At 61.5% G+C, this 10,254-nt stretch overlaps 2 protein-coding genes across 4 annotated transcripts in view; one reads left to right on the top strand and one right to left on the bottom strand.

Annotated features, from left to right (window-relative positions):
* Positions 1 to 4,999, top strand: HAPLN3 (hyaluronan and proteoglycan link protein 3). 2 transcript variants are annotated; one of them, XM_075159902.1, is made up of 5 exons: positions 1 to 71; positions 1,667 to 1,826; positions 2,104 to 2,475; positions 3,614 to 3,916; positions 4,113 to 4,999. In XM_075159902.1, the coding sequence occupies exons 2-5, from the start codon at positions 1,700 to 1,702 to the stop codon at positions 4,391 to 4,393; spliced, it is 1,083 nt and encodes a 360-aa protein (XP_075016003.1). In that variant the 5' UTR covers positions 1 to 71; positions 1,667 to 1,699; the 3' UTR covers positions 4,394 to 4,999. The 2 variants fall into 2 exon arrangements, with proteins under 2 accessions (XP_075016003.1, XP_075016004.1); XM_075159903.1 differs by lacking the exon at positions 1 to 71 and adding an exon at positions 507 to 724.
* Positions 5,000 to 5,028: 29 nt separating this feature from the next.
* The window catches only part of ACAN (aggrecan), a 28,893-nt gene continuing 23,667 nt past the window's right edge, over positions 5,029 to 10,254 (bottom strand). For both annotated transcript variants that reach the window (XM_075159900.1, XM_075159901.1), the window contains 5 exons: positions 9,843 to 10,001; positions 9,274 to 9,356; positions 8,806 to 8,950; positions 7,868 to 8,050; positions 5,029 to 6,369 (listed from right to left, as the gene is read on the bottom strand). In XM_075159900.1, the coding sequence (XP_075016001.1) occupies positions 6,281 to 6,369; positions 7,868 to 8,050; positions 8,806 to 8,950; positions 9,274 to 9,356; positions 9,843 to 10,001 (659 nt within the window). In that variant the 3' untranslated portion in view covers positions 5,029 to 6,280. The remainder of the gene's footprint in view (positions 6,370 to 7,867; positions 8,051 to 8,805; positions 8,951 to 9,273; positions 9,357 to 9,842; positions 10,002 to 10,254) is intronic.

The raw sequence follows: 10,254 nt of genomic DNA, 5'->3' as shown, positions 1-10,254 counted from the left end.
AAGAGCACTAAACACAGTGCATCTGCCTGCAGCCTGCCTGCACGCCTGCCTGCAGCCTGCCGGCAACCAGCGTGAGTAGGGCTTGGCCCCGGGGCTGGGGAGGGCTGGCACCCTGGGGTGGTGGGCACCCTGCGTGCCGGGGAGAGCAGGGAGGGATGGCATCGCCATAGAGGGTGCCGGGCATCACTGCGGAAGGTGCCAGGCATCGCTGCGGTGGGTGCTGCAGCACGATGCTCGCTGGCATTGCGGTTGAGGACGCCGGCCCCCCCGGCAGTCACCGCAACGCTGGGCTCTGGGGGGTGGCTAGGCATTGGGGGCACGGGGGGGTGGGCAGGGCTGGTGCCCCCCAAACCGAGGTGCGAAACTGCCGGTGCCTCGAGCCTGCCCTGCCGTGCGCGGGCAGCACGTGGCGGCGTGCCTGCCGGGCTCCGGTGCCTGCCGGGCTCCGGTGCCTGCCGGGCTCCGGTGCCTGCCGTGCCGCGCACCGCTGCCGCCGGGCTCCCGGGGCTGCGCTGGCCGTCGAGCGGGTGGACCCCGCGCCCTCCGGCACCGGCTCCGCAGACCTCAACGGGTGGGAAGCGTGGGCTGCACCCCACGGGAAGGTGAGCAGCGGCACTGACCGTGGAGGAGAGCCCACGAGTGAGCATCCCGTGGTGAAAGCAGCCACTTGCATGCCCTGGTTCCTGGAGACCACCACCGTACACTGAATCGGACCCAGCCGGGGGTGAGCACCTGCTCCCCTGCAGCCCCCTGGCCTGGGGCACCTTTGCAGGCACGCGTAAACCTTGTCTAAGCAGGGGGCACAGATGTCAGATCCCTCCCAGTCTTGGAGGGGGGCTGCTGGAAGCTTGCTGGGTGCCGGGCCCCCTCTGCCGGCTCCAGGAAAGCTCGCAAGCTGGCAAATACTGCTGCGAGCTGCCCTGGGTGAGCCCCATGCAGGGCACCCTTGGGTGCCTCGGGCACCCAGAGCTTGAGGCAGCGTGGGTCTCCAGTGCCGTGGGGCAGCCAGGCTTCCCCCCACCCAGGGGACGTGGTTTGGGAACGAAATGTATGTATGGGGTCAGTGCCAGCCACATCTGTGGCACAAAGCAGCAGCCCTGGGTTGGTGCCAGGGGTCCTTGGCCAGGCCGGCTGGGTGCTACCAGGCTTTGTCCGGTGCTGGGGCGGTGGAGGCAGCCCTGAGCTCTCTCCTCCCTTCCTCAGCTGGGCTGCACGCTCGGCTGCCTCTGTAAACCGAGCTTGCGGCTTACAGCGGGGCTCGGCCACTTCTCTCCCCCTGCACCCCCTACGTGATGTTTTCCCAGTGCTCCCTGTTCAAAGGACACCCTGGGATCCTGTTTCCGCAGGCTGCCCCGTCCCCGGCTTGGTCTCAGCTCCCCGCTCCGGGCTGGCTGCTCCGCAAGCCCCAATGGGCAGCAGCGGCGAACGTGTGGTGTGACCCAGGCGGGAGGATGAGGATGGAGGGGACGGGGAGCCCCGGCTGCTGGGCAGGTCTGGGGGCACGGCTCAGGTTGCCCGTGCCCTCCCCTGCGGCCAGGCGAGCCGCTCTGCCAGCTATTCCCACCCCCATCCCTGTGATGGGGTTTACCTGCTGCTGTGTGTAAGGCAGCGCTGGGGCCCTCCTGGTTATTTTGGGGTGTTACCGCAGCCATTTCCCCCCCGGCAGCCCAGGCTCAGCGTTCGGCCTCGCTTCCCAGCCATGCTGCTGCTCCCGCTGCTCCTGGAGGCCACCCTGCTGCGGCTGGCCAGCGGCTCCCACCACCCCTTCTACAACGGCTTCTACTACAACCACATCATGAATGACAAGGGAAAGGGGCAGGATAAAGGTATATCGGGGATTGGCAGGGCTGGCGGAAAGGGGGGCTGGCAGGTCGGTGATTCAGGTCCCCCCTGCCTCTGGGATGGGGCTGGCATCTCTTGGGAGGGATGTGGGGGTCCAGAGGAGCAGGCAGGGGTGCTCCAGGGATGCTCGGGGCATGCTCATGGGATGCTCAGGCAGAAGAGGAGGTGGCTGGAGGGAGGGAGTGGAGCGGCTGCAGGGAGATTTGGGGACACTGCCCTGGACCCTGACCCACACTTCACGCCTTCCCTCCCTGTCCCCAGTGGTTTACTTCAATGGGGCCAAGCTGGTGGTGGAGACCCCCAAAGACCCCGTCTACAGCTCCAACGGTGCCAATGTCACCCTGCCTTGCCACTACCATTATGAGCCTGACCTGGAGGCCAAGCGCAAGATCCGCATCAAGTGGTCCAAGCTGCGGGACGACTACACCAAGGAGCAGGACGTGCTGGTGGCCATCGGCAAGACCTACATGGCCTTCGGGGACTTCCGGGGCCGCGCTCACCTCCACCAGGCTGGCCGGCGAGAGGCCTCGCTGGTTGTCAGCGACGTGCGCTTGCAGGATGATGGCAAATACCGCTGTGAGGTCATCGATGGGCTGGAGGACGAGAGCGACGTGGTGGACCTCCAGCTGCAAGGTGGGGGCACGGTGGGGACCGCGTGACCCCCTGCGCCAAGCCCATGAGCTTGGCCTTCCCGTGGCACCCCCTCCTTGGGGAGGTAGCAAGGCAGGGGATGCGGGGAGCCCAATTGTGGGCAGAAAGGGGCTGGGATACTTGATGTGACAAGGTGGTGGCTTGGGGCTGTCTGACTGTGGGGTCTCAGCACCGAGTGACCCCACAGGAGTCTGCCCAGCCGGGATGCTGGGAATGTTACTGTGGAGTCAGAGTTGCGGGTGACCCCGTGGCCACAGCGTTTCCTGCCTCTACTCACCCATCTTCCCGCTGTGCTGCATCATGTGCAGCCGCCCCCTCGCCTCCCAGCCCTGGGTTTCTCCGTGCATCTTGTGGTGGACCTTGGTGATTGGCCCAACCCCTCTTGCTCACTTGCCGTGAGGGACCTGACTCAGCCCCGGCTCCACTGCCAAGCTCAGAGCTGCGGAAATGTCCCCCTTGCTGTGCCCCCGCCCACCCCCTCTGTCCCTGGGCCCTCCCTCCCGTGGTGGCTTGTCCCCACCAGTCCCTGTGACCAGTGGTAGGTGGTGGTGCACATGTTCCTGTGGTCCATCCATCCGTGTGGCAGCGGTCCATCCATCCCCATGTTGGTGGTCCACGTGTCCCTGTGATCCTGGCCCATACATCCCTGTGATGCTGGGCCTTGTGTCCCTGTTCCTATAGCCTGTGCGTCCCCATGCCGATGGTCTGTCCATCCCCACAGGGGTGGTCCATGCCTCCCTGGGACCACCAGCTGTGTGTCCCCAGGACCGTGGTCCATACGTCCGTGCGGTGGTGGTCCCTGCACCCCCATTATCATAGCCTGTTCATCCCTGTACGTGCTGGTGCTGTCACCATGAAGGTGGTCCACGTGTCCCCAGGACCGAGCCCCTGTGTCCCTGTGCCACCAGATGTCGCTGGCAACTCGCCGCTGGCGGCTGCGTGCCCGGAGCAGCCCCATCCCCGCACACCTGAGCCTTGGGCTGTGCCACCCTGGGGTGCTCCCTGTCCCAGAGCCTGAATTTGGGATGGGTCGGGGACCCCTGCGGCTCCTGCCGGGGCCAGACTCGGGGGGGGGGGTGGGCTGCCCGCGGAGCCGGCTGAGCGCCCCGTCTGCCCCCAGGCATGGTGTTCCCCTACCAGCCTCCCCGTGGGCAGTACAGGCTCAACTTCCACGAAGCCGAGCGAGCGTGCCAGGAGCAAGGCGCCGTCCTCGCCACCTTCAACCAGCTCTTCCAGGCCTGGAGCGAGGGGCTGGACTGGTGCAACGCGGGCTGGCTGGCCGACGGCACCGTGCAGTACCCCATCCGCCTGCCCCGCAAGCCTTGCGGCGGGCTGCACCTCGCCCCGGGCATCCGCAGCTACGGCCCGCGCCACCGGCACCTCCACCGCTTTGATGCCTTCTGCTTCTGCTCCACGCTCAGAGGTGGGTGTCGGGTCAGCAGGAGGGAACCTGGGGAAGATGCGGTGCCGGATCGGGGGCTTCCCATGTCCTCCCTCCCCCTTAGAGCACAGGGCTTAGCCCGGGTGGGAATGCTCCAGGCAGGGATGCTGCAGAAGGGGATGCTCCGGATGATACTCAGCACTGATGCTCCCCTCTCCTGCTCCCCTCTCCCTCCTAGGAGAGGTTTTCTACCTGGACCGCCCGGCCGGGATGACGCTGGAGGAGGCCAAGCAGAGCTGCCAGGATGCGGAGGCTGAGATCGCCCGGGTGGGGCAGCTCTACTCCGCCTGGAAGTTCCTGGGGCTGGACCGCTGCGATGCCGGCTGGCTGGCGGACGGCAGCGTCCGCTACCCCATCACTAAGCCCCGGGCCAACTGTGGTCCTGCAGAGCCTGGTGTCCGCAGCTTCGGCTTTCCCAGCAAGGGCAGGTTTGGGGTCTTCTGCTACAAGGAGAGATAAGGAGCTGGGAGGGCTCCTTCTTGTCCGGAGGATGTTTCCAGCCTGGCGGTGCCCAGTGTCAGGTGTTTCCCAGGGCTGTTTTGGGGGTGACGGGGGGGAGGCAGGGTCGGGGAGAGGCTTCTTTTTGTTTTATTTTGTTTCCTTCCTTCATATTTTCCACATCTTGCTGAGCAGCCAGCACATACAGCTGCTCGGGGTGGCTGCCAGCTGGGGCAGCACGGGACCGTCCCCAGCATGGGGTGGACATGAGGACGGTTCCCACGCCAGCGAGGCTGGCGATGCGCAGGCTGCTACCACCCTGCTTTGCCCCTTCCCGTGGTGGCAGTGGGACACCAGCACCCGTGTGCCCTTCCAGGCTGGTCCTGAGCTTGTGGGGTGGGAGAGAGCGAGGCAGAGAGTGAGTGTCTCTGTGGCATCCCAGCCCCTCTTCCAGCCCCTTCCCACTGAAGGATGCCGTTGTGCCTGTCCCCATGGGAGCACCAGTGCCTTATCTCCATGTGCCCCTCGGCCGGACTCCACTTGAACTTTGGTGCCTTCTTCGAGCGTTTGGTTATGAAAAGATGTATTTTCCTGGACCTCTTCTAATAAATCAGTGGAGAAAGCCTTGGAGTGACGTGGCTGTGTCCCCATCTCTGTCCCAGCACGAGAGAGGGGTCTGCCACAGATCCCTGGCTGGACACCTAGAGCTGTCTCATCCTTGACTGAGCATTGTCTCATCGCTGCCAGCTCAGCCCTCTGCCCACCATGAACTCCTGCAAGGGAACTCTTTAATGAGTGTTAATTAACTCCCCGGGTGTCAGGACTGGAAGCTGGAGGGTGAAGCATTTCCTGCTGGCGATGGGTTTTAGATGGGTTAACCCCCCCCGGGCTGGGAGCTGAACGGGAGGGGCGATGTCCTACCCCAGGGTCCTTCCTCGGTTGGGGCTTGAGAATCATAGAATAGTTTGGGTTGGAAGGGACCTTTAAAGGTCATCTAGTCCCCACACCTCTGTTGTCCCCAGGGCTGCACCCCTGGGTGCTGGCTGGGGCTGAGCCGGTCCCATGTAGCCTGGAGTACCCTGTTTGGGCTCCCCTTCCTTCCCTGCTGCCTTGCCATGGGAGACCCCCCCTGGCCCACACAGACACCCCCCTTCCCCAAAAAACCACCACTGACAAAGTGCCCGTTCCGATTTCACTCTCTTTATTATTTATCATTCTTTCAAAATAGGATATGTTCAAAAATATAAATAGGTGCAGGGAACGCTGGTGCCCCGCACGGTCCCCTGGAAAGAGCACGTCGTCCCGGGACGGGCGCTGCGCCGCAGGGGGGGTGGCGGGGAAGCAGAGAGGGGCCGCAGCCCCCAGCGCCCGGGTCCCGGGTCTCAGCGTCCCCTCGCCTCCCTCCTCCCGCAGCTCCTTCCACCGCAGCCCCCCGGCCCTCCCCACCCGCCCCGACGCGCTGCAGCAGTAGGATGATTCTGGAAAACAAAAAAATAAAATAAAACCCCAAAAGGTGCTGTTCACCCCGGAGATTAAATAACAGAAATAATTACATTGTTCGTGGATAAAATCAGGAAAAAATAATCATCTTTATTATTTAACTTAACCCCCTGCCCTCTGCAAACCCACCCCCCTCCCTGTCCCCGAAGGCACGAAGATAATTGGAACCGGACGGTTAGTAAAAATGCTGAGATCTAATTTGCTTTGCTTTGGTGCTTGGAAAAAAAACATTAATTTTTTTTTTATATATATACACAAAGGTGGGTTTGTCTTTAATATAATTTTTTTTTTTCCTTATATGACAAAAAAGCAACAAGAAGAAGAAGAAATTGACTCTGTTAATATAACTGTTCCGTTAAAAATCTCTCTTTCTCTCTCGTTTTCCCCCTCGGTCTCTCTCGCCCTGCTCTAATGGGTGGGTCTGTGCACGGCTCTGCCGCTGGGTCTCGACCGGCTCCTGGGGCTCCTCTTGTATAGCCTGCGCTGGTAGTTGGAGGCTGCGAAGAGGGAGGAGAAGAAAAGGCACCTTGTTAGCAGGAGCAGGGACAGAGACGCTGCTTGTCCCACGCTGGCCGCCCTGGCCCCTGGCTCCCTGGAAAAACACGGGCAGCCGCAGGCAGCGCTGCCCGGCTGCGTGTGCCCCGGCGCCAGCCTGCTTGCCTGCGCACAATCGGCCCTTCTCTCGCCCCCGCAGCTGGGGTTTGCTTCACCGCGGGGTGAAGGTGCCCGGGTGCCTCCCCGCAGCCTGGGCAGGAGCATCCCCTCCACGCGTGCTTGTCCCTCCCTTCCCTTGCCTGGCCAGGAGGGCAGCTCTGCTATCGGGGTGGGCATGGGGACCGCTTCCGCATCTCCCCCGCCGCCCCACCAGTCCCTCCCCGATCCCCGGGGACAGCGAGGGAAATATCCATCAGCAGTGGGATGTGCTCAGGGCAGAGGAGGGGAAACAGCCCCGTCTGGCTGGCAGGGACAAGGTTTCTGCCTGATCTTTGCTGCCAGCCTCCCTCGAAGCTGGCACCGCTCCGGTGCGATAATTGCATGGAAGTTGGTGGAAGCAGCAAAAACTGACTGGGAACAGCCCCGGTCTCTTGATCGCTGACGGTCTGTGCTGGGAGCAGCCTGCAGCTCTCCAGGTCCATGGTGGAGCCAAGGGAGTCAGCGGCTTGGTCCACACCAGTGGCCGCCCTCGGACACCTCCTCCATCCCTCCTCCTTCCGTCCCCTCCCTGGGGCGGATGTTTGTCCCTTAAGTCCGTATTGTCTTTCCCTGGCCATGGGACTGTTGCTTTAGCTGGAATTGCCCAGCTGGACCAGAACCTGGCAAGGAGGCCACTGGACAGATGCGATTTGGCGGAGGTCGATGAAATTATTGGGAAGCTGCAGGCGAGCAGGGATGGGACAGGGGTGTAGGCAGGCCTGGGAGTGGGCTGGGACACCAGTGGGAGAGGGTTGGCTGCGGTCAGCTGGAGGCCTGACAGGAGAAGGGCCAGGAGCCCAGCCCTGTCCCTTGGTTTAGCTCTGCCGCAGGGCTCCTGCCCGCTCCCAGGGCAGGGGGATGCCGGGGAAGGGCCCGGGGGAACGACAGCTCCCTCCTCCTATTCTCTCCGCTGATGCAGGTGGTGCCAAAACTCACCCTTTCAGAAGCCACTTCTTTTTCTTTCCTTTCTTTAAGTAGCCTGGGCCCTTGGTAAGCTCCTTGTCGCCCTTTTCTGGCTCTGGAGCTGCCCCTGCCCTGCCTAGGTGGAGGAACCTCCAGGGCAGGAATTGCCCGGGCTGCCCCTCCAGCCAGCCCCTGTGGTCCACACCTGCCCAGAAGATGCCAGCTCCCATGGCCCCATCACGGGGCAGCTTTCAACAAGTCAAGGGTACCATGATGTCCCCTTCTGCCTGGCTTGGGCTAACCTGCACCCTAAGGTGATGCCCCCCTCATTCCCAGCTCCTTCTCCCAGCTACAGGGATGCATCAGCCCTATCCCGAAGGTGAAGGGGTCAAAACGTACGGTTTATGCAAGATATCCGCGGCTCCTCCCACTGCCCGTTGGGCTGGCACCGAATCGTGGGCACGTGGCGCTGGATGTAGCCTTGGTTGCACTGGTACCGCACCATGGAGTTTATTTCGTAGCGGTCCTTCTTCCGACCGAAGGTCCTGGCGTTCTCCACCACTGGGGGGTCCCCGCAGGCCACTGCAAGAGATGGGCAGAGACATGGAGAAGTCCTGCCTGGCTGAGCGGGCAGCTCACACCTGGGCAGCTCCTGCCTGCCTGGCGCAGGCTAGGCATGCACAGCCTCCTCACTCCGCTTCTCCCACACCCCGTCCCAGGGGGTCTCTAGGTGCTGGAGAGAGGGAATGTGCAGTGGCTGCTTGAAAGGTGGCCACTTTTGGGGTGGGAAGAGGCAGCCATGTCCACAGCCATCCCTGCCCAGCCCCGAGATGCAGTGGGAGCGATGCCCTCTTCCGTTATTCCCCTCTTGGAATAACATCTCTGATCTAGAAGGTGTCTGGGTCCCATCTGGGCAGGTGCCATCACCTGAGCCTGCCGGCCTTTTTTGGCTACATCCACAGAGGGATCATTCCTTTGTTTGGGGGCGGACAGACAGAGGCAATACAAAAAAGGGAAAATTGATTAAAAAGTTCATAAAACCTTAGATCCCTTTGAGATTGCCTCTGGCCACAAAATTTAGGGTCAGGGGAATATGGAAATTCTGCAATGGGCCTTAAAATTAAGCAGCGGTCTGCCTCAGGGGTCCGTTCCTGCCTCCCGGAGAGACAGCGAGAGCCGGGCATCGCAACAGCCGCTTGTGTCCGTGGCGGGGCATGGAGCTGGCGTACGGGAGTGACGGCTCTGCCTGGAGACAGAAAACCCTGGCCCTGGCCCTGGCAGCCCCGCAGCCGCTGCCTGAGCCCCCCATCCTTGCCGGCGCGGGGCAGGGCGCTGACCTGTTCCTTTCTTGCAGGTGAAAGGGAGGTGATAGTTGCAGGGGACGTCGTTCCATTCGCCTTGCTCGTGCCAGATCATCACAACGCAGTCCTCACCCGCCGCGAAGAAGTTATCGGGTTGGTTGGGCCGCCAGTTCTCAAATTGCTGTCGAGAGAGGAAAGCCCTTCGCCTAAGGCTGAGCCCTCCCCTCTCCTACTCCCTCCTTCATCCCTGCTGCTGCCTCCCCCATGCATCTCACCAGCAGAGACCATGGGTTGCCAGCACTGCTACTACAGCGGTTATTTCCATCGCAATGGCGCTTAGCTGACCAGCTTTACTAGAGGCTTGGAAAAACCATGAGCCCTACAAAGTTTAGGGTTGCCTCCAGCCAATGCCTGACCCAAGCACTCAGCGCGTAACTCACGAGGCTCTTCTCGCCCAACAGGAACCTCTTCCCTCCCACCAAAGGCTAATGCCCGCCCGCTCACCAAGGAGTGCCCGTCGGACCAGCGGAAGTCGTTCTCCACAGCTCTGTCGCTGAGGCCGATCCACTGGTAGTCCTGCGCGTGGCCTGGAAGAACCGGAGGAGAGAGAAGAGTGCGTCATGGTTCCCCTACACCTCGTTGGAAGCATTTCTTTGCCATCTCGGCTGTCTCTGGCCCTGGAGCCTTTGGGTCATTCAGCTCCGTCTCAGTTGCTAGCCCCTGATGTCCTTTTTTGACCCAATCGTTCTTGTCCACCTCCCTCCCCACTCAACGTGGAGCCACCCACTCTGGCATGGGTCACTGCGCTTGTTGCAGCAAGTGAACATCTTGTGAACAAGCCACATCAGCAATGTGGTAAGAGCAAAGATCTGTCCTAGCCGAGAAAGGGCCCTCTTCTGTCTCACGGCTGGATGGTTCTTCCTCTCCCACGCAAGGGTGAGGCCTCGTTAGGAAATATCTGAGCACTAGCGGGGGAAATTGTGGTTTTTACATAATTTTGGGTAAATCTGCCCATAGACTCAGAGTCCAACAGATGGACCCCTGCACAGTCTCAGGCTGCCCTCAACACTCACTGTTCACAAATTCTTGCTCCTCTGGGGTGATGATACTGCTCAGGTGGGCTTGATGTTGTCGGCATTTGGTCTCTGCATCCATCCAAGTCTCTCTCTCTTCAAAGTGCCTGTAGCAGTGACCCTGGAACTTGGTCCAGCCTTCCTCACAGTTTTCCAGGTCTGAAACACACAAAGGAGAAATGAAAAGGAGTTGGTGCCTGGGTCTGGAAGTCTTCCAACTCACCTCTTAGCAGCTCATGGTCTCATGGCATAGGTCAACACATGGTCACTTCCACTAAAAAGCAAACTCTGACACTGTTTACTGTGGGAAATCCCAGGGAAAATGATCAGAAGGCTTCCAAGACACACGCAGAGAGGGGAGCCTGTGTTGAAGACCCCATGTTTGCAGTAACGTGACCAGTGCTGCTGGAAA

This window comes from Calonectris borealis, chromosome 11 (genome assembly GCF_964195595.1).
Source record: "Calonectris borealis chromosome 11, bCalBor7.hap1.2, whole genome shotgun sequence".
NCBI lineage: Eukaryota > Metazoa > Chordata > Aves > Procellariiformes > Procellariidae > Calonectris > Calonectris borealis.
This window is presented reverse-complemented; position numbering and strand designations above follow the sequence as displayed.

Bases quoted from the DNA above. Each gene is read 5' to 3' on its own strand.
- HAPLN3 (XM_075159902.1), top strand. From the start codon at position 1,700: ATGCTGCTGCTCCCGCTGCTCCTGGAGGCCACCCTGCTGCGGCTGGCC. The intron at 2,476-3,613 runs GTGGGGGCACGG...GTCTGCCCCCAG, and splicing joins GGTGGACCTCCAGCTGCAAG to GCATGGTGTTCCCCTACCAG. The intron at 3,917-4,112 runs GTGGGTGTCGGG...TCTCCCTCCTAG, and splicing joins CTTCTGCTCCACGCTCAGAG to GAGAGGTTTTCTACCTGGAC.